The 26,708-nt window shown below is 44.1% G+C and overlaps 1 protein-coding gene across 1 annotated transcript in view; it reads left to right on the top strand.

Annotated features, from left to right (window-relative positions):
- Window positions 1–5,509: 5,509 nt before the first annotated feature.
- gabrr2a (gamma-aminobutyric acid type A receptor subunit rho2a) overlaps window positions 5,510–26,708 on the top strand; it is a 33,374-nt gene continuing 12,175 nt past the window's right edge. Inside the window, exons 1-3 of the mRNA XM_063007047.1 lie at window positions 5,510–5,543; window positions 17,818–17,885; window positions 23,349–23,572. Of these exons, the coding sequence (XP_062863117.1) occupies window positions 5,525–5,543; window positions 17,818–17,885; window positions 23,349–23,572 (311 nt within the window). The 5' untranslated portion in view covers window positions 5,510–5,524. The remainder of the gene's footprint in view (window positions 5,544–17,817; window positions 17,886–23,348; window positions 23,573–26,708) is intronic.

Here is a 26,708-nt window from a genome sequence, read left to right as displayed (position 1 = left end):
CTAGTTTAACCATGGTGCATTGAGACGTGTATTATTACTGCTTAGTTGTTTGAGAGGAGAAATGACGGTATCGGATTGGTATCGGTATCGGCAGATACTCAGTTTGCAGTATCTGTATCGGACATTAAACAGTGGTATTGAACCAGCCCTAATAATAATGATATAATTTAATTATATACAGCACCATTCGCATACTCAAGGATGCTGTACAAAAGGAAATAGAGAAAAACACACAACGAAACTATGACATGGAAGAAGGAGAATAATGAGAGGTAAAGAGGAAGGTTTTTAATTGACCTTTAAAGGAAGAGATTGTGAAAGAGAGATCCAGAGTTTGGGAACAGTGGAACTGGACGCAGGTCTCGTACAGGGGTCAGCCAAAAGCTTAGAGTCAGAGGATGTGAGACCTTTTTAATTTCTACAACGTTTCCATTCATATAAGCGTTCATATGATTTCCTCAGCACTACCTGCTGTGTGTGAGGTAACTCGTATCTGGTCCAGTCACTGGTTGGTGGCATTAAGCACAGTCTTAAAAAATGCCGTCTGCAGCAGTCAGAGGACGATTGTAGAGCTTTCAACCCAAGACCCAAATCATCAAAAGTTTGGTGATACTTAAAACTGGCACAAAACTAAAAGCTGGTTTGTTCACTATGCAAAGCTTTGATGGTGCCACAGCGGCACCAGCGCCATGTTGCACGTCTATATTGTTTCATTAAGCTTCTTAGTCGTGGAGATCTTGCAATACCGTATTTCTTAGTGAGTTCACTTAGACCGCTGTGCACTTTTGCTTTGTTGGGCTCAAAGCGCAAAAAGCTTCTCATGTGAATGCGCCGGAGCACTCACCACTGTGTTTACATAGTAGTAAGTGTTGAGTGAATGTGGAGGTTAGAATCTGGGCTCATTCTGTCGTTACTGTACGTGGGACTTAATGAGATGTGGCTACATCTAACTATTTTATTTCTGCTATAAGTTGAAGCACGTTGCTGTGTGTACAGAACACCATAAACACGAGCTGCACTCTGTTTAATATGGAGCGCTTGAGAATGTGATAATATGAACATAAACCCTGTTTACATTTAGTTCTGTGTTGTATTATTATGTCGTACAGTTTGTTGTTCAAATAAAAGAAGCTTAAATGAGACTCCGAATTAATTTTTTGGGAGGAAAATAAATCGTTTAGATTAATCGACGAATCGCTAAAATAGTCTATAGATTAATCGATAGAAAAATAGTCTTTAGTTGCAGCCCTAATGTGAGAGAGGTAGGTTGGGACAACCTGATACAGGAGGATACTGGTAACCAGTAAAGCTGATGGAGGACGACAGTGATGTGGGCAGGATGCTTAGTAGGTGTGAAGAAGATTTCTTTTGCTGCTGGAGACCCTGATAATGTCCAATGAGGGTCTACCTCATCACGGTCAAGTCAAATTTATTTATATAGTGCTTTTTACAATAGACATTGTCTCAAAGCAACTTTACAGAATTCAGGACCAACAGACCAAAAACCCCTGTTGAGCAAGCCGAGGGCGACAGTGGCGAGGAAAAACTCCCTTAAAATTACAGGAAGGAACCTTGAGAGGAACCAGACTCAGCGGAGACCTCCATTCTTCTTGGGTGGCCTGGAGAATAATTTGAATAAATAGGATTTAAACAAATCATACAAACACAAAATTAAATTGAACTGAAAGTTATAACTAGCAAAAATAATTGGAGTTCTTCATCATTCAGTCCAGTCTGTGATAAAGTTCGTTTTTGGTGCAAACACGCCAGGTTTCCATCCCATCTAGTAGGAGCAGCATTGTTGGCACTGCAGTCTCGACTTGCAGTCTTTAACCTCGAGAGGGTGAACAGGGTTCCGTCAGAACTGAGCTGAGATTCAAACTTGGAGAGTTCAGAATGTTCTAGCAGAAGATCACGCTGTGCCACCTGGGCGCTGGCTGCAGAATTCTGAATTAGCTGAAGTTCTCATTAGCTCAGCAGGAACCGTTAAGAAGGGTTCTGCAGTAATCCAGGCGTAAAATATAAAGAAGACCTGAAGCTCTTTGAAAGTCCTCTGTGTATTAAATGTGCTGGAAAAGCAAAACCGCTTTTTTTCTGGATTTTCTCCCCTTCATCTCCTAATTTAGTCGTTTCCAGTTCCTGATTGCGAATCAGCTGCACGTACCCGATCTGTGGTCATTTCTTGTCACCTTGTAGTCTCTGGTCATGATTCCACTACAACAGCTGGTACACAAGGGGTTCCCCAAGGCTCACTCCTCAGTCCACTACTCTTCATTATAATTTTATCTATTTATTTTTCGTCTGCTCCCGTATTTAGGCGACGCCACAGCGGATCTGGTCCACATACCGGACTCAGCACAGTTTTTACGCTGCTTCCTGATGCATCCCTCCCATTTCTATCCGGGCTTGGAATTGGCACTGAGTAACTGGATACTACTAGACTGGAAGGAAATTGTGGAAAATGAGCACTTTATTAGAAACACTAAACTAATTTATGAGATGTGATAAATGTGCATCCCAATAGCTATTCTGCTTCAGCCAACCCCCCTTATATATTATCCGATCATGTCCACCCAACCGGCTGATAGGACTGCTGGGATTCGAACCCTGGATCCTCAGATCTCAGCAGTAGTGGGATAAGTTGCTGAAACTTATGAAGACCAACAGCTATAAGGCAGAGCTTTTGATCAGATGAATAATAATAATACTAATAATAATAATTAGGACTGTCTCGATACCACTTGTTTATGTCCGATACCGATACTGCAAATTGAGTATCTGCCGATACCGATACCAATCCGTTACCGTAATTTCTCCTCTCAAACAACTAAGCAGTAATAATACACGTCTCAATGCACCATGGTTAAACTAGCTAAATCTAAATAATGATGCTCAGACTGTGAAACAAATATTCTAAAGGAATAAATACAGAATCTACAACATCACACTTATACACAACTGCTGTTTTTATTTTCACTTTTACCCACAGAACATTTAGCAGCACTTCTGGCTTGTACAAACATTTAAAATCTAATTGAAAGCGCAACTTTATCTGTATTTAACAAATAAATTATCATTTCAATATAAAATTCTAGATCTGTTAACTCTTAAGTCTACACCTGAAAGAGGCATCGAAAAAATTATAAAATAAATAATAAAAAATATTATTTATAAACAATAAAAATGAAACAATTAAATAATAAAAAATAAACAAATGTATCTATCCTGTCTCGGCTTGGAGATCTCTCACATCCTCAACCATTAATCCATCAGTGTTATGAAATAAAACAAACTGCACCGTTTCCCGTTTAGCCACAGACGTCCTCTTCAAAATCCAGCAGGTTTTAATCATCTAAAAACGTGACAGAACTTTAAAAGAAAATCTTAACCAAGCACCGCCTCAATTCTAATTGGTCCACCGCGTTTGATTGACATCCACATCTTCCAATTGTAGACACTTTGGATGACACGCCGTAAAACAGTGCGTTTAGATGTGGCAGTAGTAGATGATTTTTTAAAATGCTAAAAGTTGAAGTAGATCAGTGTGTTTATTTCTGAACGGTCTTATTTACAGTAAGTGTTATTTACATTAAGTGTTATTTACATTAAGTGTTATTTACATTAAGCAACAGTATCTGATCGGATTACACGTTTTTTTCCTTCCGATATCCGATCCAGTGATTTGGGCCAATATCGGACCGACACTGATACAGAGTATCGGATCGGTGCCAGCCCTAATAATAATAATAATAATAATAATAAAGTTTTCTCCTTTATGTGTATTAATCATCTCAAGTGTCTGATCAAAAGTGAAAACAAACCGAATCAAGCACCGCACAGATGAAAATAAAGCACACCGAGAGAGAACAGGGTTTATTACTGAACGCAGATATACATCGATGAAGCATAACGTTATGACCACCTTCCTATTATTGTGTTGGTCCCCCTTTTACTGCCCCATATGCAACAAACTGCGCTGCACTGTGTATTCTGACACCTTTCTGTCTGAGCTACAGTAGCTCATCTGTTGGATCGGACCACACGGGCCAGCCTTCGCTCCCCACGTGCATCAATGAGTGTTTCTTCCTTGAACCACTTTTGATAGAAACTGACCACTGCAGACCAGGACACACCCCACAAGAGCTGCAGTTTTGGAGATGCTCTTACCCGGTCGTCTAGCCATCACAATTTGGTGATCCTCACATTTTTCTGCTTCTAACATCAACTTTGATGATAAAATGTTCACTTGCTGCCCCCCCCCCCCCACTACCAGGTGCTGTGATGAAGAGATAATCAGTGTTATTCACTTCACCTGTCGGTGGTCATAATGTTATGCCTTGTCGCTGTAAATCTGTACATCGTGAGTTAATGTGGAGTTAAAGAGAACGAAGCCTGTAGGTGTTGTAGGACGAGCTTTGGCGTCAGACCGGAGTGAAATTGTGGCCTCGCTGCGATGACGAGTCCAGAGTTAGTCAGAGACTTCAGAGTCTGGCCAACACGAGTCAGCTGAGTCATACTGACCGATCTGTCCACTGTTCAGTGATGATGGTGATGGTTCAGCAGGCTTGCTAGATCTGAGAGGACTGTTACTCAGCAACCTGTGGTCAGCGAAAAACACTAATGATCTGTTATATCTAATAACAGCACAGACAGAAAAACGTCTTAATCAGACTGACCACGCAGGTCAGAAGTATCTGCTGTATTAAATGTGAAAAACACTTGTCACATGTCCAGTGGAAGTATTTTGATATCTACAGATCTCAGTGGAAATGGCTAAAGGAAGTGACTATGGGGATTTGTGCCTAATAAGCCATAAGAACATTTCAAACACTTTTAACCAGTGATGTTAAACAAGATGACCTGGCTCACAATCAGTGTTGCTATTCATCCCAAAGATATCGTAGGGTCGAGGTCAGGGAGCTGTTCAAGATCGATGGTTAGACAGACAGACAGACAGACAGACAGACAGACAGACAGATATTATAGATAAATAGATAGACAGACACAGACAGACAGGCAGACAGACAGACATATATTATATATAGATGGACAGACAGATAGATATTATAGACAGACAGGCAGATAGACAGACAGACAGACAGATATTATAGATAGATAGACAGACAGATATTATAGATAGATGGACAGACAGACAGACAGATACATAGGTAGATAGACAGACAGACAGTTGGATAGATAGACAGAAACTGTAATAGTAATAATAACTTTAATAATCTGGCTTTATTCATATGGGCCATAGAAAAGGAACCTTCCCTAAACACAAAGTCTGAAGCTTATCGTCTATTTTATTTGAGGTTTGAAGACCTTTTAAAACACTGGAAGAGGAACTTAAAGATAAGGAAAGGTGTCCACATACTTTTGGCCATGCAGTGTATGTAGGATCACCTAATGATGATTGTTCTTGTTCTGTCGTAGTCCTTTGACGAAGAAGCCTCCAGACGGGACCAAATCCAGGAAGTTGAAGACGGAGCAGCTGCTCAGAGTGGATGATCACGACTTCACCATGAGACCAGCTTTCGGAGGTGAGACCGTTACTGACCGCTCCGTGACCGTTCCTGTTTGTTTACTGGCAGCTGGTCAGTTATGTTTACAATGCAAAGCGCCTCATTGGGACCTGCACCGAGAGAGCACCGACAAGTGCACCTACCGATGGCTCGGCTGTTCCGCCATCAATGTTGGAAGCGTATTTACCAACCACCTGCAATAAGTGTGGCTAAAACATCTGACTTGTATCTGACTTTGATATTTATTGGTGTTATGAGCCAATAAGCAGATTTCTATAGTAGTAATATAACATAACATTGGGTGGAACTCTACAGTTACGGGTTCAAATCCCAGCTCTGCCAATCAGTCACTATTTTGGCACCCCTACCCATTATACAGGAAAGTTTGGACAGCTGGCAACACACTCCAAAAAAGTTGGAACAGAGGCAAAAAAAGATTGCAAATAATTTAGATCTTTTACCATCTACCGTACATAAAATTGTAAAAAGATTCAGGGACTCTGGAGAGATCTTAGTGTGTGTAGGGCAGGAATGGAAACAACTACTGAATTTGAGTGACCTTCAAGCCCATTGTGTGAGAAACCGTCATGCTACTATGGTAACTATATCTACATGGGCTCGGGAGTACTTCAGAAAATCCTTGTCACTCAACACAGTCCACCGCTGCATCAAGAAATGCAATCGAAAGCAGTGTTCTTTGGGCCTGAGCTCATCTCAGATGGACCGACAGTGGAAACGTGCTGTGGTCAAATAGGTCCACGGTTCAGCTTGATTTTGAGTTCTCTGTGACAAGGACCGTCCAGACTGTTATCAGCGGAAAGGGCAAAAGATGGGTGACTTGCATACGTGTGAAGGTACGACTGATGCTGAGGCTTATACTGAGATTTTAGAGACACGTGCTGCCATCAAGGTGGCGTATTTTCCGGAAAAAGCCATAATTATTTCAGCAAGACGACACCAGGCTTCATTCTGCACAGAGTGCGTCTGCTTGACTGTCCTGCCTGCTGTCCCGATCTGTCTCCTATGGAAAATATACGGCGCATCATGAAGAGGAGAATCAGATGGCGGCGACCACAGACTGTCGAGCAGCTGAAGTCTCATATCAAGCAAGAATGGAGAAAAATACTCACAAAACTGAAACAATTAGTTTCCTCAGTTCTCAAAGTATTAAAAAGGGGAATTAATAAGAAAGCTGATGGAACACAGGGGGAGCACGAACCCGTCCTAACTTTTTTGAAGTATGTTACAGAAATCTAATTTTAAATGTGTTTATATTTACAAAATATAATGAAGTTGATCAGTGTGTACAGTACAAGTACAAGTACAGTGGTACCTTGTAACTCGATGTCCCCTAATCTATTTGAAACTCAAAACACATCGTGGAGAAGTTTGTACCCTAAGTTCGAGCTTTTTTTATTTATTCATTTAATTTTAAATTAACAAAGAACAGCCACTTTGTTCAGAGCTCGGCTTGAGCGGTGCGGTAAAATGTAATGAATGTGCGAATATGAGACAAATAAGCATCAGATCCAGGGTTACAGCTCCACATGTATCTGTGTTTATCTGGATTTTCCTCCCTGTTTCACTTTTAAACTTGTGTTACAGCTCCAGCTTCTGAGAAATGGTGAGAATCAGAATCAGCTTCTCCCAGAGTCTAAAACGCTTCTGGTTCAAAATAAAGCTTAACGTGGTTTAATGTAGTAAAAGGAGACAGGAGCACTAAACTTCTCTTCATTATTACTGCTCATAAGTTCCTCCACTCATCACATTCCTCACTCGCTGTTTTACTACAGTAAGTCACGTTAAGCTTTGTGCACTGTTACAAAACTTAACTTAGCATCTCCACGATTAAGAAGCGTCAGGAAACAATAAAGAAGTAAAACTAAAGTGCAGCTTTTATTATATTTCAGTGTTTATATTATATTTGTGTTATTTTCAGTGTTTAAGTGTTAAAAACCTCATTATTTTACATGAGACTAAAATATCTGCAGCTCCACGTGCTCATGGACGCATTAGCAGGTTCCCCAAACATTCTTATGGGAAAAAATATTTTAAAACTCAACGTCTTTAAAACTCAATGCCATTCCCAGAACCAACTGACGTCCAGTTACGTCTTTCCACTTTTAGCAGTAAAACAGCAGTAAAGATTCAAGAGAATTAAATAGGGGTGTAACGATACACTCTACCCACGATGTGATGCGATTCACGATACTGGGTTCACGATACGATTTTTTCCAGATTTTTGAAATTGAAATTCAAGACAAATTATGACAAAGTTTCCTTTTAATATTTCTTTTAAAAAATAAAATAAAATACTGTATTTGTGATTATCTTTTATTTATCTAAATAATGAACGTCCTTTTATTTTATTAAGCCCAATTTGGCTGAAAAACCCAGAATCTGGCAACCAGGCGAGGTGTAGAGCACCAGTGCCCTCTGCTGTTTAAAGTGAATATCGATTCATTTTACATGTCAAATCGATTTGAATCGTGGAATTTGTGAATCGGTTATTAACCATCTTGTGGTGCATCGTTACATCCCTAGAATTAAAACATCACAGATTCTTTATTTTGTTGCCTTTTACAAAATGTCCCAACTTTTCTGGAATTGGGTTATTATGAAGCCAGTGATAGCTCAGTGGTTAAGGTACTGGACTAGTAAACAGAAGGTTGCCGGTTCAAGCCCCGCCACCACCAAGTTGCCACTGTTGGGTCCCTGAGCAAGGCTCTTAACCCTCAATTGCTCATCGTGTTCCGCTCACTGTGTAAGTCGCTTTGCTGAAAATGTAAATGAAGCTGTGTCTGGTGTTTTTTCTGTATGTACGAATTCACACACACACACACACACACACACTTTCAGCTTAGCTTTAGCTTTTATCTTCCGCGCCTGGTGGTAACGCGTTTTTTTACTTTTTTAATCCTGATTTGTACACGCAGATAAAAAATCGTTTTCTCTGATGTTCGTTTGGCTCAGAACCTCACGCCTGATGAAAGCTTCTTGTTTTGATTTGCGTGACGGTACATACCTGGCGGAGAGGTAACGGGGGGGGGGGCATGGAAAAGGATCGGCGGCGAATCCACTGATCTTTCCGGGTCCGTCTCCGGCGTGCAGCGGTGGCTGTCTGGGCATGCTGGGAATTCACGTGGCTTTATCAGCTGAACGCAGCCTGGCCACAGCCTGATAGCAGGAGAACATACAGCGTCGTCTTTTATTTGTTTGGTTTTAATGCTGTTTTGGTTTTATTTAGCGTGTTTACGCTCGGTAGGCGTCTGTACCTCACCAGCGTCCGGCATAATTTGGGCAATTTAGGACCAACCGGGACACCTAGAGCACCGGCGCGGTGGTAATCTGGATAATCCTCCGACGCGCCACGTATACGAAGAGTCTAAAATCGTTTGGATTTCATAATATGACCGATCACACACGGGTCAGATTCGTGGCCAAAAGTATGTAGACACGTTGAGTTTATTGAGTTTGGATTCATTCATTCACTGTCTGTTTTACCGTTACTATTATCCTGGTCAGGGTCACGGTGGGTCTGATTTATTGGGCACCTCGTACAGGTCACCAGTTCATTGGCAGAGCGCACACACACACACACTTCAGTTAACCTGACTGCACGTCTTTGGACTTGTGGGAGGAAACCGGAGCACCCGGAGGAAACCCACATGGACGCAAGAAGGACAGGCAAACTCCACACAGGGGAATCGAACCCAGGCCCCTCTTGCTCTGAGGTGACAGCACTACCCACTTTGCTACCCAGTGCCAAACAAGGTCACAAGGTCTGCACAGAAGCCCTGACCTCAAGCCCTTCAGGGTCTGACCTCACAAGTGCTTTTTTGACCGAATGGGCGCAATTTACAACAGCTCACATGTCCGAGCTCATAGTCAGGTGTCCACACACCTTTGGCCATCATAAGGATCCCAAGTGATTGGCAATTTAGGACCAATAGGTGCGTAGAAGACCGGCACGGTGGTAATCCTCCCAGTCGGCCGTGCCTGGTATACCTCCAAAAGGAGGCGTCCAGGAGGCATCTTTATCAGATGCCCGAACCACCTCAACTGGCTCCTCTCCATACGAAGGAGCAGCGGTTCTACACCGAGCTCCTCACGTACTGCTGAGCTCCTCACCCGATTTTTACCATAGTAAACATGAAAACACTAAGGACATGGTTTGATGATCAAACGATCAAAAGAAGCCCTGACCTCAACCCCATCAGGGTCTGATCTCACAAGCGCTCTTTTGAGCTCATAGTCAGGTGTCCACACACTTTTGGCCATCATAAGGATCCCAAGTGAACGTTTATTCCCGCTGGAGGGATTACATCTCCCGGCTGGCATTGGAACGCCTGTGGATCCCACCAGAGGAGCTGGTAGACTGCTGCCATCGCAAGCCTGAATGGATAAGCGGAACAGATGATGATGATGTTAGATGTCCTGACCATAGAGTTCTGACCTCAACCTCATCCAGCATCTCTTCAGATAAATCAGATATAACTTTGGCCCCGTATTCAGGCATCGCCACATAAGATCTGGTCCTTATATACACAACCGTCCTATTTCTATCCGGGCTTGGGACCTGCACTAAGAGCACACTGACAAGTGCATCTCCCACTAGCTAGGCTGTTTTGCCCACCCCCCTCCTTGGACGTTAGCCAACCATGCCCATGCAGATGCCCGACCAGTCGAAAGCACCTCTGAGATTCGAACCCTGGACACCCAGGGATCCACCAAAACACAGGGAGAACATGCCAACTCCACACAGAAAGGACCCTGGCACCTGGCTGTGAAATCGAACCCAGGACCTTCTTGCTGTGAGGCAACAGAGCTACCCACTGTGCCGCCCCGGCACATATCAGCTGGGTATAAGTAGCCTAGTGGGTAAGGTACTGGACTAGTAATCGAAAGGTCGCTGGTTCAAGCCCCACCACTGCCAGGTTGCCACTGCTGGGCCCTTGAGCAAGGCCCTTAACCCTCAATGGATTAGACAGTATACTGTAACAGTGCTGTAAGTCGCTTTGGATAAAAGCGTCTGCTATTTGTCAAATACGTAAATGTAAATGCATACCATTTGAAGGCAAGCCATAGCCTAGTGGTTAAGGTACTGGACTAGTAATCAGAGGGTCGCTGGTTCATGCCCCACCACTTCTAGGTTGCTGCTGTTAGCCCTCAATTGCTCAGACTGTATACTGTCACTGTACTGTAAGTCACTTTGGATAAGGGCGTCTGCTAAATGCCGAAAATGTAAATGTAGATGTATTCAAAATGCTCTGTGCACTTTAATATGTAAGATTTCAAAGCAACACGAGGCAACTAACAGAGTTCTAGAAAGGCCAAACTGTGAGTGAACGGATGCATCAGGTATAAAAATGTGCGCTAGATTAAGAAAATTCGTTATTAGTTATTAATACAAGGAGTCTCAACAGCAGTCACACTTTTTGGTCCTGCAGTGGTACCTGACGGGCTATCAGTTTAGTTTCCGTGTCACGCGCCATCCGATCTCAAAATTGAGATGCGAACCCTGGACACCCAGGGATCCACCAAAGACTGCGCCAAACTTAGTGAGAGGATTGTCAATCAGAGTCAATCAAAAACACATTTCTTAATGCACGATTATTAATAACTTTCAGCATCTACTGTACATAATATTGTAAAAAGATTAAATTAATCTGGAGAGCTCTCAGTCTGTGTTTGGGAAAGACTGGAAACCAGTGTTTTATGTGCGTGACCTTCAAGCCCTCCTTGGACGGTAACCAATCTTGTCCATGCAACGCCTGACCGGTTGATAGCACGGCTAAGATGCGAATCCTGGACCCCTAGATCTTAGCAGTAAGGGGCTAGTGTCCAGTACTGCTGTGCCACCGAGAAAAAATCAAGTGAAAACTCATTTCAGTAGAGTTGAGGCTGTTAAAGCAGCAAAAAGCGAGTCAATATTATATCTGCTGATGTTGAGTATAATGGATATAAAGGAATTAAATTAAATAAGGTAAAATTAATAGCGCTCAGCATCTCAAAGCATCTCAAAGTGTGTTTTTTACATTTCTGATGATTTTTGCATGGACACAGCAGGACGTCAGCGCTAACAAACAGCTGTTCCAGATGTTAGGGTGGCTCGGGCACAGCTCTGCGTTTGCTGAATCACAGCAGTCTCCTCATTTCTTTCTCTTTGTCCTGGTGAAGATTGAAACAGTCGATTAATTTCTCCATCTGGCAGCCACGCCCTTTCTAACCCAGCAGCTTCTGTCCAGGCCACATTCCGCAGCCTGAATGTGAGCTTGTTAAACACATGCTTTTAAAACAGAGTGACGTCTACGTGATCTTCTGAGAAGGTTTCCAACAAGACTTTGAAGCTTGTCTGTGGGAATTTGTGCCCGTTCAGTCAAAAGATGTCAGCATTTGCACGGCTGGACACTGATGTTGATGTTCCAGTTTATTCCAGAGCTGTTGAGTGGTGCTGAGGTCAGGGCTCTGTGCAGGACGCTGGAGTTTCTTTCAAGCTTCGTGTCACGGCCACATGAACAACGATTGGCTGCTGTTCAGGGTGGGATGATGTTATGATGTTATGATGTTATTCCTCATAACTGGTGCAATCAGGACCTCTGCTGGCTGAGTTGAGGAATAACGCTGATCAGGGTGTGGCTCTCCGTACACAAGGCTGATCCGCATATGAACTCGCCTCGTGCAGGTGAAAAGATGCAGTCGGTGCTGCACGCGTGTCGGAGGGGGCGTGTGTCGGTTGCGAAGCTCCTCGGTCAGCAGTGGAGGGTTGTGTCGGTAGAGGTGAAGCGTAACGCAATCAGGGTAATTGGATACGAGTAACTTAGGGGAGAAAATTGGGGGGAAATCAAAGAAAAGGAGACAAAAAGAATCCTAAAAAATAAATAAATAATAAATATTTGTTAATTAACTGATTAAAGTAGAGAGAAAAGATTTCCAGTGTTCTCACTGATGAACTTGACTGTATTCTGTAAATGTAAACACGTTTAGAATTTAATGCCTGCGTTCTACGTTTATCAGATCATTAAAGCTTCAAGAGAATCAACACAGATCACACAGATTCTTCTGTCCCAACTTTTGTAAGTGAGACAGTCAGATTCTGGTCCGGACAGAATTCCGTCTGTATGTTATCCGTACACGGCATCGATTCCAGTCGGGGTCAGCGCCGAGGTTTCAGACAGCCGATCAGAGCAGCGGGGGGTTGATTAGTTCTGCTCGTATCGATTTCGCTCAGGACCCGCGATCCCGCTTTATCTGATTCGTCTGATTTCGAGATCGGATGGCGCGTGACACGGAACCAATCTGGTATCCCGTCTGATATTAGTGCAGGACCAAAAAGTGTGACTGCTGTTGCGACTCCTTGTATTAATAACTAATAACGAACTTTCTTAATTTAGTGCACATTATTATACCTGATGCATGTGGCTACAGAAAGCCAGTGCACTCACGATTCAGGCATTTGTCCTACCTAGAACTCTGTTAGTTGCCTCGTGTTGCTTTGAAATCTTACAAATGAAAGTGAGAGCTTTTTGGATACATCTACATTTACATTTTTGGCATTTAGCAGACCCCTTTATCCAAAGTGACTTACAGTACAGTGACAGTATACAGTCTGAGCAATTGAGGGCTAACAGCAGCAACCTAGAAGTGGTGGGACTTGACCCAGCGACCCTCTGATTACTAGTCCAGTACCTTAACCACTAGGCTATGGCTTGCCTTCAAATGGTATGCATTTACATTTACGTTTTTGACAAATAGCGGACGCTTTTATCCAAAGCGACTTACAGCACTGTTACAGTATACTGTCTAATCCATTGAGGGTTAAGGGCCTTGCTCAAGGGCCCAGCAGTGGCAACCTGGCAGTGGTGGGACTTGAATCAGTGACCTTTCGATTACTAGTCCAGTACCTTAACCACTAGGCTACTTATACCCAGCTGATATGTACCGGGGCGGCACAGTGGCGGAGTGGGTAGCTCTGTTGCCTCACAGCAAGAAGGTCCTGGGTTCGATTCCACTGCCAGGTTGCCAGGGTCCTTTCTGTGTGGAGTTGGCATGTTCTCCCTGTGTCAGTGTGGGTTTCCTCTGTTAGTTGCCTCATATTGCTTTGAAATCTTACATATTAAAGTGCACAGAGCATTTAGGATATAGAATAGATGATACAGTGCCTTGCAAAAGTATTCAGCCCCCTTGAACTTTTCAACCTTTTGCCACATTTCAGGCTTTAAACATAAAGATATGAAATTGTAATTTTTTGTGAAGAATCAACAACAAGCGGGACACAATCGTGAAGTGGAACGAAATTTATTGGATATTTTAAACTTTTTTTAGAAATAAAAAACTGAAAAGTGAGGCGTGCAATATTATTCAGCCCCCTTGCGTTAATACTTTGTAGCGCCACCTTTTGCTGCGATTACAGCTGCAAGTCGCTTGGGGTATGTCTCTATCAGTTTTGCACATCGAGAGACAGAAATTTTTGCCCATTCTTCCTTGCAAAACAGTTCGAGCTCAGTGAGGTTGGATGGAGAGCGTTTGTGATCAGCAGTTTTCAGCTCTTTCCACAGATTCTCGATGGGATTCAGGTCTGGACTTTGACTTGGCCATTCTAACACCTGGATACGTTTATTTGTGAACCATTCCATTGTAGATTTTGCTTTATGTTTTGGATCATTGTCTTGTTGGAAGATAAATCTCCGATAAGTCTCAGGTCTTTTGCAGACTGCAACAGGTTTTCTTCCAGAATGGTCCTGTATTTGGCTCCATCCATCTTCCCATCAATTTTAACCATCTTCCCTGTCCCTGCTGAAGAAAAGCAGGCCCAAACCATGATGCTGCCACCACCATGTTTGACAGTGGGGATGGTGTGTTCAGGGTGATGAGCTGTGTTGCTTTTATGCCAAACATAACGTTTTGCGTTGTGGCCAAAAAGTTCGATTTTGGTTTCATCTGACCAGAGCACCTTCTTCCACATGCTTGGTGTGTCTCCCAGGTGACTTTTTATAGATATCTTTGAGAAATGGCTTTCTTCTTGCCACTCTTCCATAAAGGCCAGATTTGTGCAGTGTACGACTGATTGTTGTCCTATGGACAGAGTCTCCCACCTCAGCTGTAGATCTCTGCAGTTCATTCAGAGTGATCATGGGCCTCTTGGCTGCATCTCTGATCAGTCTTCTCCTTGTATGAGCTGAAAGTTTAGAGGGACGGCCGGGTCTTGGTAGATTTGCAGTGGTCTGATACTCCCTTCATTTCAATATGATCGCTTGCACAGTGCTCCTTGAGATGTTTAAAGCTTGGGAAATCTTTTTGTATCCAAATCCGGCTTTAAACTTCTCCACAACAGTATCTCGGACCTGCCTGGTGTGTTTCTTGGTCTTCATGATGCTCTCTGCGCTTTAAACAGAACTCTGAGACTATCACAGAGCAGGTGCATTTATACGGAGACTTGATTACACACAGGTGGATTCTATTTATCACCATCAGTCATTTAGGTCAACATTGGATCATTCAGAGATCCTCACTGAACTTCTGGAGTGAGTTTGCTGCACTGAAAGTAAAGGGGCTGAATAATATTGCACGCCCCACTTTTCAGGTTTTTATTTCTAAAAAAAGTTTAAAATATCCAATAAATTTCGTTCCACTTCACAATTGTGTCGCACTTGTTATTGATTCTTCACAAAAAATTACAATTTCATATCTTTATGTTTAAAGCCTGAAATGTGGCAAAAGGTTGAAAAGTTCAAGGGGGCTGAATACTTTTGCAAGGCACTGTATGTACCGGGGCAGCACAGTGGCAGGGTGGGTAGCTCTGTTGCCTCACAGGAAGAAGGTCCTGGGTTTGATTAGACAACCAGGTTGCTAGGGTCTTTTCTGTGTGGAGTTGGCATGTTCTCCCTGTGTCTGTGTGGGTTTCCTCCTGGTGCTCCGGTTTCCTTTAAGTCCTTGAAATGTGTGTGTGTGTGTATGTGCGACTCCTCTGTAATGGACTGGCGACCTGTTAAAGGTGTTTCCTTCCTTTTGCTCAATCAATCAGACCCACCGCGACCCTGACCACGTTACAGAGCATAAATTACACAATGCAGTCATGTCACATGGACCAAAATCTAATGTACAGTGTTTTTAAGGGAATTTCTACCCAGCATTAGTTGTGTTTCTATTAAAGAGGTCAGTAAGTTCCCAGTTTAATGATGTGAGATTGCTGGTGTTTACTGGTTTTAATGTCCCTGAGAGCATCAGGTTTGATCTTCCATCCACCGTGTCTGGTAATCTGATGGGGTCAGAGCTACAGGCTACACGGTGAAGATCTGAGTTCCGATTCCACTGCTGTGTGAAACCATATCGACGTGTCAATTTATCCACCAGTCTGATCTGGTGAGTGATGGAAGCTGCTTTGATCTCTTTGAAGTTCGGTGATCTGAGATCATAACCTGCACTTAAATCTTTTTCCTGGTGCCCTTTTTTGTGGTGCCCTGGTGGCACAGTGGTACAGTACGCTCACCTACTACTGCTGAGGACTGGGGATCCAGAGTGCAAATATTAGCTGTGCTATCGGCCAGTCGGGCATCTGCATGGACATGATTGGCTAATGTCTGAGTCAGCCATTGGTAGGCACACTTGTCAGTGCGCTTTCAGTGCAGGTCCCAAGCCCGGATAGGAATACGAGGGCTGCTATAAAACTATGCCAAGTCTGGTACATAGACAGTACAGTGGTAGCTTAGTGGCTACAGCTTTGGACTACCGATTGAAAGGTTGAGCCCTTTGGGCCCTTGAGCAAGGCCCTTAATCCTCTCTCCTCTCTGCAGGGGCGCCGTACAATGGCTGACCCTGCGCTCTGACTTCGACCACTCCTACATAAGCGGCATCTAGGGTGGTGCGGTGGTCTGTTATCCGGGTTCGAATTTCATCATGTGCTACCAGCCAGCCGGTTGCCTACACAGACACGATCGGCTATATCTCAGGAGGTGGAAGGCCAAAGCTTTGTGATGGGTTGGTGCCCTGTCTGAGGTGTCTTGCACCTTGTTTTTTAATAGAAAACTGCACCCACCACAACCCTGACCAGGAGAAAACAATGGTAGAAATGAACATGGAATGAAATACAAATTTTAGTATATTAGTGTATAATATCTTTGTGGGAACAGTTTAGGGAAGGCCTACTGTCTATTAAAGGTTAATTAAATTTAATTAATTAAATGGTTAAGGTAATGTACTAGTGATCAGAAGGTCCCTGGTTCAAGCTCCACCACCATGACGTTGCCACTGTTGGGCCCCTAAGCACGGCCCTTAACCTTCAATTGCTTGCATTGTATACACTGATCAGCCATAACATTAAAACCACCTCCTTGTTTCTACACTCACTGTTCATTTTATCAGCTCCACTTACCATATAGAAGCACTTTGTAGTTCTATAATTACTGACTGTAGTCCATCTGTTTCTCTACTTGCTTTTTAACCTGCTTTCATGCTGTTCTTCAATGGTCAGGACCCCCACAGGACCACCACAGAGCAGGTATCATTTAGGTGGTGGATCATTCCCAGCACTGCAGTGACACTGACATGGTGGTGGTGTGTTAGTGTGTGTTGTGCTGGTATGAGTGGATCAGACACAGCAATGCTGTCAGTGCTGGACTGAAAATAGTCCACTAACCAAAAATATATCCAGCCAACAGCGCCCTGTGGGCAGCGTCCTGTGACCACTGATGGTCTAGAAGATGATCGACTCAAACAGCAGCAATAGATGAGCGATCGTCTCTGACTTTACATCTACAAGGTGGAGCAACTAGGTAGGAGTGTCTAATAGAGTGGACAGTGAGTGGACACGGTATTTAAAAACTCCAGCAGCGCTGCTGTGTCTGATCCACTCATACCAGCACAACACACACTAACACACCACCACCATGTCAGTGTCACTGCAGTGCTGAGAATCATCCACCACCTACATAATACCTGCTCTGTGGTGGTCCTGTGGGGGTCCTGACCATTGAAGAACAGGGTGAAAGGGGTTAACAAAGCATGCAGAGAAACAGATGGACTACAGTCAGTAATTGTAGAACTACAAAGTGCTTCTATATGGTAAGTGGAGCTTATAAAATGGACAGTGAGTGTAGAGTGTAGAGGTGGTTTTAATGTTATGGCCGATCGGTGTATAGTCACAATTGTGAGGCGCTTTGACCAGGTGTCCACATACTTTTGGCCAGGTAGAGTAAATCATCCAAGACATTATGAGATCCTCAGAGCCCTGTGTGAACTGTAGTGGTTGAATGATTGACGTCTCGTGCGTGTGTGTGTGTGTGTTTGATTGCAGGTCCAGCGATTCCTGTTGGTGTGGACGTGCAGGTGGAGAGCTTGGACAGCATCTCAGAAGTGGACATGGTGGGTCAGAAACTTTACTCTTGACCTTTTACTATATAATTACGTTGTAGAGTTCTTAGTCAAAAGATGAGCTCCCGGGTTCGGATCTTGGCTCTGCTACCGGTCAGCTTGGCGCCCTCTAGCAGGCAAAAGTCGGCTTCCAGTCTGCTGGGTGGGAAACCCCGAAGTAATAAGGGGTGGGGTCATCAACGCTGTCTAAGGACCTTGGTCGCCCAGGGTGCCTGTATGTAAAGTAAAGGAGCGCAGAGATCGTGGCGTGGCTCTCCGTACGCAAAACCTGGAGGACTGGAGATCCAGGGTTCAAATATTAGCGGTGCTATCGGCCAGTCGGGTATCTGCATAGAAATGATTGGCTAATATCCGAGTTGGGGGGGTGGCTGAAACAGCCTAGCCATTGGTAGGCACACGTGTTAGTGCGCTCTCAGTGCAGGTCCCAAGCCCGGATAGGAAAAGGAGGGTGCAGTAAAACTATGCCAAGTCTGGTACATAGACAGTACGGTGGTAGTCTAGTGGGTAGAGCTGGGCGTGGCTCTCCGTACGCAAAGCCGACCTCACGTGCAATTCCACCGAAGTACGGGTGAATAAGACGGGATTGGTAGGACACGTGTGCAGTCGAATAAACACCCTCCTTGGATGCCGACGGGGTCCCCAGCAGCGGATTGGCTACTCTAAATTGGGAGAAAGCGGGGGGGTAAAATGCAAGGTGGAACATCATCTGAGGCCCAGATTTTTGAAGCCACCGTGCATTTCCTTTGCTCGCAGGATCAGCAGCAAACTTTGTGGTGCAGATTTTGAAGCAGGGGGTGTTTCTGGAACAACAGCTTCAAAGTTGTGTGATGTAAACATGGTCACTTTGAACTTCTGGCAGTTTTTGGGGTTCTTGGGTCAGAGACAATGCCACGAAATTAAACGACGAAGTTACTGTACAACCCCACATTAGAAAAAGTTTTTCACATTTACTTTGACGTTTATTTGATGTCAGACAGGATGAACCTGAGATATTTCATGTTTTATCTGCTCAACTTCATTTCATTTCATTTATTTCAAAAAAAGTTGGGACGGGGGCAATTTAGGGCTAGTAATGAAGTGAAACAACTAAATAATGATGTGATTTTAAACAGGTGATTGTGATCATGGTTTGGTACAAAGCAGCATCCAGGAAAGGCTGAGAGTCTCTGATGAGAAAAGATGATCAGAGGATCCAGTTTGTCCACAAATGTGTGAGAAAATGATTAAAATGTTTAAAAACAATGAACCTCAAAGAAAGATTGGAAGGGATTTGCTCCGGACCAAAGACGAAAAAGACCGTCCAGACTGTTATCAGCAACAAGTCCAAAAGCCAGGGTCTGTCATGGTATGGGGGCGTGTCAGTACCAGGGTCTGTCATGGTATGGGGGCGTGTCAGTACCAGGGTCTGTCATGGTATGGGGGCGTGTCAGTACCAGGGTCTGTCATGGTATGGGGTGTGTTAGTACCATGGTCTGTCATGGTATGGGGGTGTGTCAGTACCAGGGTCTGTCATGGTATGGGGGCGTGTCAGTACCAGGGTCTGTCATGGTATGGGGGCGTGTCAGTACCAGGGTCTGTCATGGTATGGGGGCGTGTCAGTACCAGGGTCTGTCATGGTATGGGGTGTGTCAGTACCAGGGTCTGTCATGGTATGGGGGTGTATCAGTACCAGGGTCTGTCATGGTATGGGGGTGTATCAGTACCAGGGTCTGTCATGGTATGGGGTGTGTCAGTACCAGGGTCTGTCATGGTATGGGGGTGTGTCAGTACCAGGGTCTGTCATGGTATGGGGTGTGTCAGTACCAGGGTCTGTCATGGTATGGGGTGTGTCAGTACCAGGGTCTGTCATGGTATGGGGTGTGTCAGTACCAGGGTCTGTCATGGTATGGGGTGTGTCAGTACCAGGGTCTGTCATGGTATGGGGGTGTGTCAGTACCAGGGTCTGTCATGGTATGGGGTGTGTCAGTACCAGGGTCTGTCATGGTATGGGGGTGTGTCAGTACCAGGGTCTGTCATGGTATGGGGGTGTGTCAGTACCAGGGTCTGTCATGGTATGGGGTGTGTCAGTACCAGGGTCTGTCATGGTATGGGGTGTGTCAGTACCAGGGTCTGTCATGGTATGGGGGTGTGTCAGTACCAGGGTCTGTCATGGTATGGGTTGTGTCAGTACCAGGGTCTGTCATGGTATGGGGGTGTGTCAGTACCAGGGTCTGTCATGGTATGGGGGTGTGTCAGTACCAGGGTCTGTCATGGTATGGGGGTGTGTCAGTACCAGGGTCTGTCATGGTATGGGGGTGTGTCAGTACCAGGGTCTGTCATGGTATGGGGGTGTGTCAGTACCAGGGTCTGTCATGGTATGGGGGGGTGTCAGTACCAGGGTGTGTCATGGTATGGGGGCGTGTCAGTACCAGGGTCTGTCATGGTATGGGGGCGTGTCAGTACCAGGGTCTGTCATGGTATGGGGGTGTGTCAGTACCAGGGTCTGTCATGGTATGGGGTGTGTCAGTACCAGGGTCTGTCATGGTATTGGTTGTGTCAGTACCAGGGTCTGTCATGGTATGGGGTGTGTCAGTACCAGGGTCTGTCATGGTATGGGGGTGTGTCAGTACCAGGGTCTGTCATGGTATGGGGGTGTGTCAGTACCAGGGTGTGTCATGGTATGGGGGCGTGTCAGTACCAGGGTCTGTCATGGTATGGGGGCGTGTCAGTACCAGGGTCTGTCATGGTATGGGGGTGTGTCAGTACCAGGGTCTGTCATGGTATGGGGTGTGTCAGTACCAGGGTCTGTCATGGTATGGGGTGTGTCAGTACCAGGGTCTGTCATGGTATGGGGGTGTGTCAGTACCAGGGTCTGTCATGGTATTGGTTGTGTCAGTACCAGGGTCTGTCATGGTATGGGGGCGTGTCAGTACCAGGGTCTGTCATGGTATGGGGGTGTGTCAGTACCAGGGTCTGTCATGGTATGGGGGTGTGTCAGTACCAGGGTCTGTCATGGTATGGGGGTGTGTCAGTACCAGGGTCTGTCATGGTATGGGGGTGTGTCAGTACCAGGGTGTGTCATGGTATGGGGGCGTGTCAGTACCAGGGTCTGTCATGGTATGGGGGTGTGTCAGTACCAGGGTCTGTCATGGTATGGGGGTGTGTCAGTGCCAGGGTCTATCATGGTATGGGGGCGTGTCAGTGCCCTTGGTAAAGGTCATTTCCTCTTCTGTGATGCAGCATTAATACAGAAAAGTACGTTGAGATCTTAGAGCAACATGTGCTGCCTTCAAGACGTCGTCTTTTCCAGGGACGTCCAGCATTTTTCAACAAGACGCTGCAAACCCACCTGCTGCACACATTACAAAGGCGTGGCTGTGGAGGAAGAGGGTACGGGTACTGGACTGACCTGCCTGCAGTCCTGATCTGTCCCCGATAGAGAACGTGTGGAGAATTTTGACCCCCCGTACTGCTGCACATCTTAAGACGTGTTTGCAGGAAGAACGAGACAAAATAAAAGCTGAAACACTAAATCACTTGGTCTCCTCGGTGCCAAAACCTCTTTTAAGTGGTGAAAAGGAACGGCAACATTACAAAGTGGTAAATGCTTTACCGTCCCAACTTTTTTTGGAATGTGTTGCAGGCCTGAAATGCAGGAATGGATGTTTATTAATAAATGAAATGAAGTTGAGCAGATAAAACATGAAATATCTCAGGTTCATCCTGTCTGACATCAAATAAAAGTCAAAGTCAATGTAAGAAACGCCCAACTTTTTCTGATCTGGGGTTGTACATGGGTTGGATTTTTGGAGAAAAAAATAAAAAAGGAACAGCAGTGTGTACCAACCAGGGCTTCTCATACAACATAAATGGGCAAATATTTTCACAGACAGGATGTAGAGCCTTCCAAAAAAACTGGAGGAACATTTTGTAAACACTAATCAGCCATAACATTAAAACCACCTCCTTGTTTCTACACTCACTGTCCATTTTATCAGCTCCACTTACCATATAGAAGCACTTTGTAGTTCTACAATTACTGACTGTAGTCCATCTGTTTCTCTGCATGCTTTGTTAGCCCCCTTTCACCCTGTTCTTCAATGGTCAGGACCCCCACAGGACCACCACAGAGCAGGTATTATTTAGGTGGTGGATCATTCTCAGTACTGCAGTGACACAGACATGGTGGTGGTGTGTTAGTGTGTGTTGTGCTGGTTTGAGTGGATCAGACACAGCAGCGCTGCTGGAGTTTTCAAACACCTCACTGTCACTGCTGGACTGAGAATAGTCCACCAACCAAAAATATCCAGCCAACAGCGCCCCGTGGGCAGCGTCCTGTGACCACTGATGAAGGTCTAGAAGATGACCGACTCAAACAGCAGCAATAGATGAGCGATCGTCTCTGACTTTACATCTACAAGGTGGACCAACTAAGTAGGAGTGGACAGTGAGTGGACACGGTATTTAAAAACTCTGATCCACTCATACCAGCACAACACACACTAACACACCACCACCATGTCAGTGTCACTGCAGTGCTGAGAATGATCCACCACCTAAATAATACCTGCTCTGTGGTGGTCCTGTGGGGGTCCTGACCATTGAAGAACAGCATTAAAGGGGGCTAACAAAGCATGCAGAGAAACAGATGGACTACAGTCAGTAATTGTAGAACTACAAAGTGCTTCTATATGGTAAGTGGAGCTGATAAAATGGACAGTGAGTGTAGAAACAAGGAGGTGGTTTTAATGTTATGGCTGATCAGTGTATATTTATACTCAGGTGTCTACATAATTTTGGCTATATGGGGCATGTTTACATCCCGTACGGCTGGCGAGGTTTACAGATGAAATAATAATCTGACGTTCCTGTCTGTGATCTGAGCCCTCAGATCAGTACGGAGGATGTAGGCGGTAATAAATAGTATGGGGAATTCACATCTGCGTGAATCAACCGTCAGCTGTAAAGAAGCTGTAAAGAGATGTAAATAAATCCTAAATTAATGATTGGTGCACGTCTGTTCGGGAGGCACTCGGTTCCAGTCCCTTTAATCTTTATTCCGTTTGTTCTCGGTGTCACAAACTTCAACATAAAAACGTCTGCATGTCGACACCATGATGAAACTCATGTATCTAAACAGAAATAAATGAACCCGAGACAATCCAGACCATCAAAAACATACACTACATAGCCTAGTGGTTAAGGTACTGGACTAGTAATTAGAAGGTCGCTGGTTCAAGCCCCACCACTGCCAGGTTGCTGCACAAAGCCCTGACCTCAAACCCACTCAACAGCTCTGGAACATCAACATTAGGTCTGCACATCACATAAGATCACACACAGGTCACTTTATTTTAATACGATTGGGACGTCCAACAAGCTCATGGTCAGGTGTCCAAATACTTTTGGTCCTACAGCGTAATAGTTCAGAAGTTAGAATATTTAGAGCTAAATGCTGGTGTTCTGACCGTACAGGACTTCACCATGACCCTGTACCTTAGACACTACTGGAAAGACGAGCGCTTGTCCTTCATCAGCACCACCAACAAAAGCATGACGTTCGACGGACGCCTGGTCAAGAAGATCTGGGTGCCGGACGTGTTCTTCGTTCACTCGAAGAGATCTTTCATCCATGACACCACCACCGAGAACATCATGCTGAGAGTCTTCCCAGACGGCCACGTTCTCTACAGCCTGAGGTGAGAAGAACAAAAACGCGCTGTGATGCTTTTGTTGAAATAAGCTGCCAGGTTTCATCATCCAGAGTCGACACATCAGTGATACCTGATGAAAGAACTCACGTTAGTCAGGTAGAACGTCAGCCTGAAGATCTGAAGATCCCTGGTTCCATTTCGGCTTGCTGTAAGGAAAGGATTCTTCACAGCGGTGGTGGCTCACTGGTTAGGGCTCTGGTCCCATCAAGAGGTATCAGTGTAAACCAGGGGTGCCCACACTTTCCTCAGCCAGCATGTTCCGAAAACGTCCAGCAGAGGCGCTTGACTTCATACGAATGTGTCAGGATTCCAGCCTCTATGTGCTCCTGGACCCTGGAACTCTGAACTCTACAGCTGAACCTTGTTTAAGGGTATTTAAGGAGGCAGTTTGCAATCCGTAATCAGAGATTATTTTGACGTCTTGTCAGTTTAGATTTGACTTTGTTTGTTGGTTTGACTCTTTCCGTCGGTTTGACTCTTTTTGTCGGTTTGACTCTTTCCGTCGGTTTGACTCTTTTTGTTGGTTTGACTCTTTCCGTTGGTTTGACTCTTTTCGTTGGTTTGACTCTTTCCGTCGGTTTGACTCTTTCCGTCGGTTTGACTCTTTTTGTCGGTTTGACTCTTTTTGTTGCTTTTGACTCTTTTTGTTGGTTTGACTTTTTAGGTTTGATTGACTCTTTCAGTTGGTTTGACTCTTTTTGTTGGTTTGACTCTTTCAGTTGGTTTGACTCTTTCAGTTGGTTTGACTCTTTTTGTTGGTTTGACTCTTTTTGTTGGTTTGACTCTTTCAGTTGGTTTGACTCTTTTTGTTGGTTTGACTCTTTCCGTTGGTTTGACTCTTTTTGTTGGTTTGACTCTTTCAGTTGATTTGACTCTTTTCGTTGGTTTGACTCTTTAGGTTTGTTTGACTCTTTCAGTTGGTTTGACTCTTTTCGTTGGTTTGACTCTTTAGGTTTGTTTGACTCTTTCCGTTGGTTTGACTCTTTCCGTTGGTTTGACTCTTTTCGTTGGTTTGACTCTTTTTGTTGGTTTGACTCTTTTTGTTGCTTTTGACTCTTTTTGTTGGTTTGACTTTTTAGGTTTGTTTGACTCTCAGTTGGTTTGACTCTTTTTGTTGGTTTGACTCTTTCCGTCGGTTTGACTCTTTATGTCGGTTTGACTCTTTCCGTCGGTTTGACTCTTTTTGTCGGTTTGACTCTTTCCGTTGGTTTGACTCTTTTTGTTGGTTTGACTCTTTCCGTCGGTTTGACTCTTTTTGTTGGTTTGACTCTTTCCGTCGGTTTGACTCTTTTTGTTGGTTTGACTCTTTCCGTCGGTTTGACTCTTTCCGTCGGTTTGACTCTTTTTGTCAGTTTGACTCTTTTTGTTGCTTTTGACTCTTTTTGTTGGTTTGACTTTTTAGGTTTGTTTGACTCTTTCAGTTGGTTTGACTCTTTTTGTCGGTTTGACTCTTTTTGTCGCTTTTGACTCTTTTTGTTGCTTTTGATTCTTTTTGTTGGTTTGACTTTTTAGGTTTGTTTGACTCTTTCAGTTGGTTTGACTCTTTTCGTTGGTTTGACTCTTTAGGTTTGTTTGACTCTTTCCGTTGGTTTGACTCTTTTTGTTGGTTTGACTCTTTTTGTTGCTTTTGACTCTTTTTGTTGGTTTGACTCTTTTCGTTGGTTTGACTCTTTTTGTTGGTTTGACTCTTTTTGTTGCTTTTGACTCTTTTTGTTGGTTTGACTTTTTAGGTTTGTTTGACTCTTTCAGTTGGTTTGACTCTTTCAGTTGGTTTGACTCTTTTTGTTGGTTTGACTCTTTCAGTTGGTTTGACTCTTTTTGTTGGTTTGACTCTTTCAGTTGGTTTGACTCTTTTTGTTGGTTTGACTCTTTCAGTTGGTTTGACTCTTTTTGTTGGTTTGACTCTTTCAGTTGGTTTGACTCTTTTTGTTGGTTTGACTCTTTCAGTTGGTTTGACTCTTTTCGTTGGTTTGACTCTTTAGGTTTGTTTGACTCTTTCCGTTGGTTTGACTCTTTTTGTTGGTTTGACTCTTTTTGTTGGTTTGACTCTTTTTGTTGCTTTTGACTCTTTCAGTTGGTTTGACTCTTTTCGTTGGTTTGACTCTTTCAGTTGGTTTGACTCTTTTTGTTGGTTTGACTCTTTCAGTTGGTTTGACTCTTTTCGTTGGTTTGACTCTTTAGGTTTGTTTGACTCTTTCCGTTGGTTTGACTCTTTTTGTTGGTTTGACTCTTTTTGTTGGTTTGACTCTTTTTGTTGCTTTTGACTCTTTTTGTTGGTTTGACTTTTTAGGTTTGTTTGACTCTTTCAGTTGGTTTGACTCTTTTTGTTGGTTTGACTCTTTCAGTTGGTTTGACTCTTTCAGTTGGTTTGACTCTTTTTGTTGGTTTGACTCTTTCAGTTGGTTTGACTCTTTTTGTTGGTTTGACTCTTTCAGTTGGTTTGACTCTTTTCGTTGGTTTGACTCTTTCAGTTGGTTTGACTCTTTCAGTTGGTTTGACTCTTTTTGTTGGTTTGACTCTTTCAGTTGGTTTGACTCTTTTTGTTGGTTTGACTCTTTCAGTTGGTTTGACTCTTTATGTCGGTTTGACTCTTTCCGTCGGTTTGACTCTTTTTGTCGGTTTGACTCTTTCCGTTGGTTTGACTCTTTTTGTTGGTTTGACTCTTTCCGTCGGTTTGACTCCGTTGGTTTGACTCTTTAGGTTTGTTTGACTCTTTTCATTGGTTTGACTCTTTCAAGAGGAAAAATGCAAAAATGGCGCAAACTGGCTACTGATGAATGAAAACTTTCTAGATTAGTGCTGCTTTAAGAAACAGTGGCCACATTTCATGTCGATCACGTTGACCTGTTTGAATGTGGTGCGATCTACCAGCGTGCACTGTGCCATTGACTGGTAGATCGTGATTGGAGTATTGGGCACCCCTGATCTTAAGGTTGAGGGTTTGAACCCGGGTTCCACCAAGCAGACACTGTTGGGCCCTTGAGCAAGGCCCTTGACGCTGTTGGCACCAGATGATTAGTGAAATATTCACTAGGTGTTCCTAATAAACTGCTCAGAAAGTGTGTATAAATGATAACGTATGACTTTTATCTGATTTGATGTGATTTCACCCTCCTTCAGT

This window comes from Trichomycterus rosablanca, chromosome 13 (assembly GCF_030014385.1).
Source record: "Trichomycterus rosablanca isolate fTriRos1 chromosome 13, fTriRos1.hap1, whole genome shotgun sequence".
Classification (NCBI taxonomy): Eukaryota; Metazoa; Chordata; class Actinopteri; order Siluriformes; family Trichomycteridae; genus Trichomycterus; species Trichomycterus rosablanca.
Note: the sequence above shows the minus strand (reverse complement) of the source record. Positions and strands in the feature narration are given on the sequence as shown.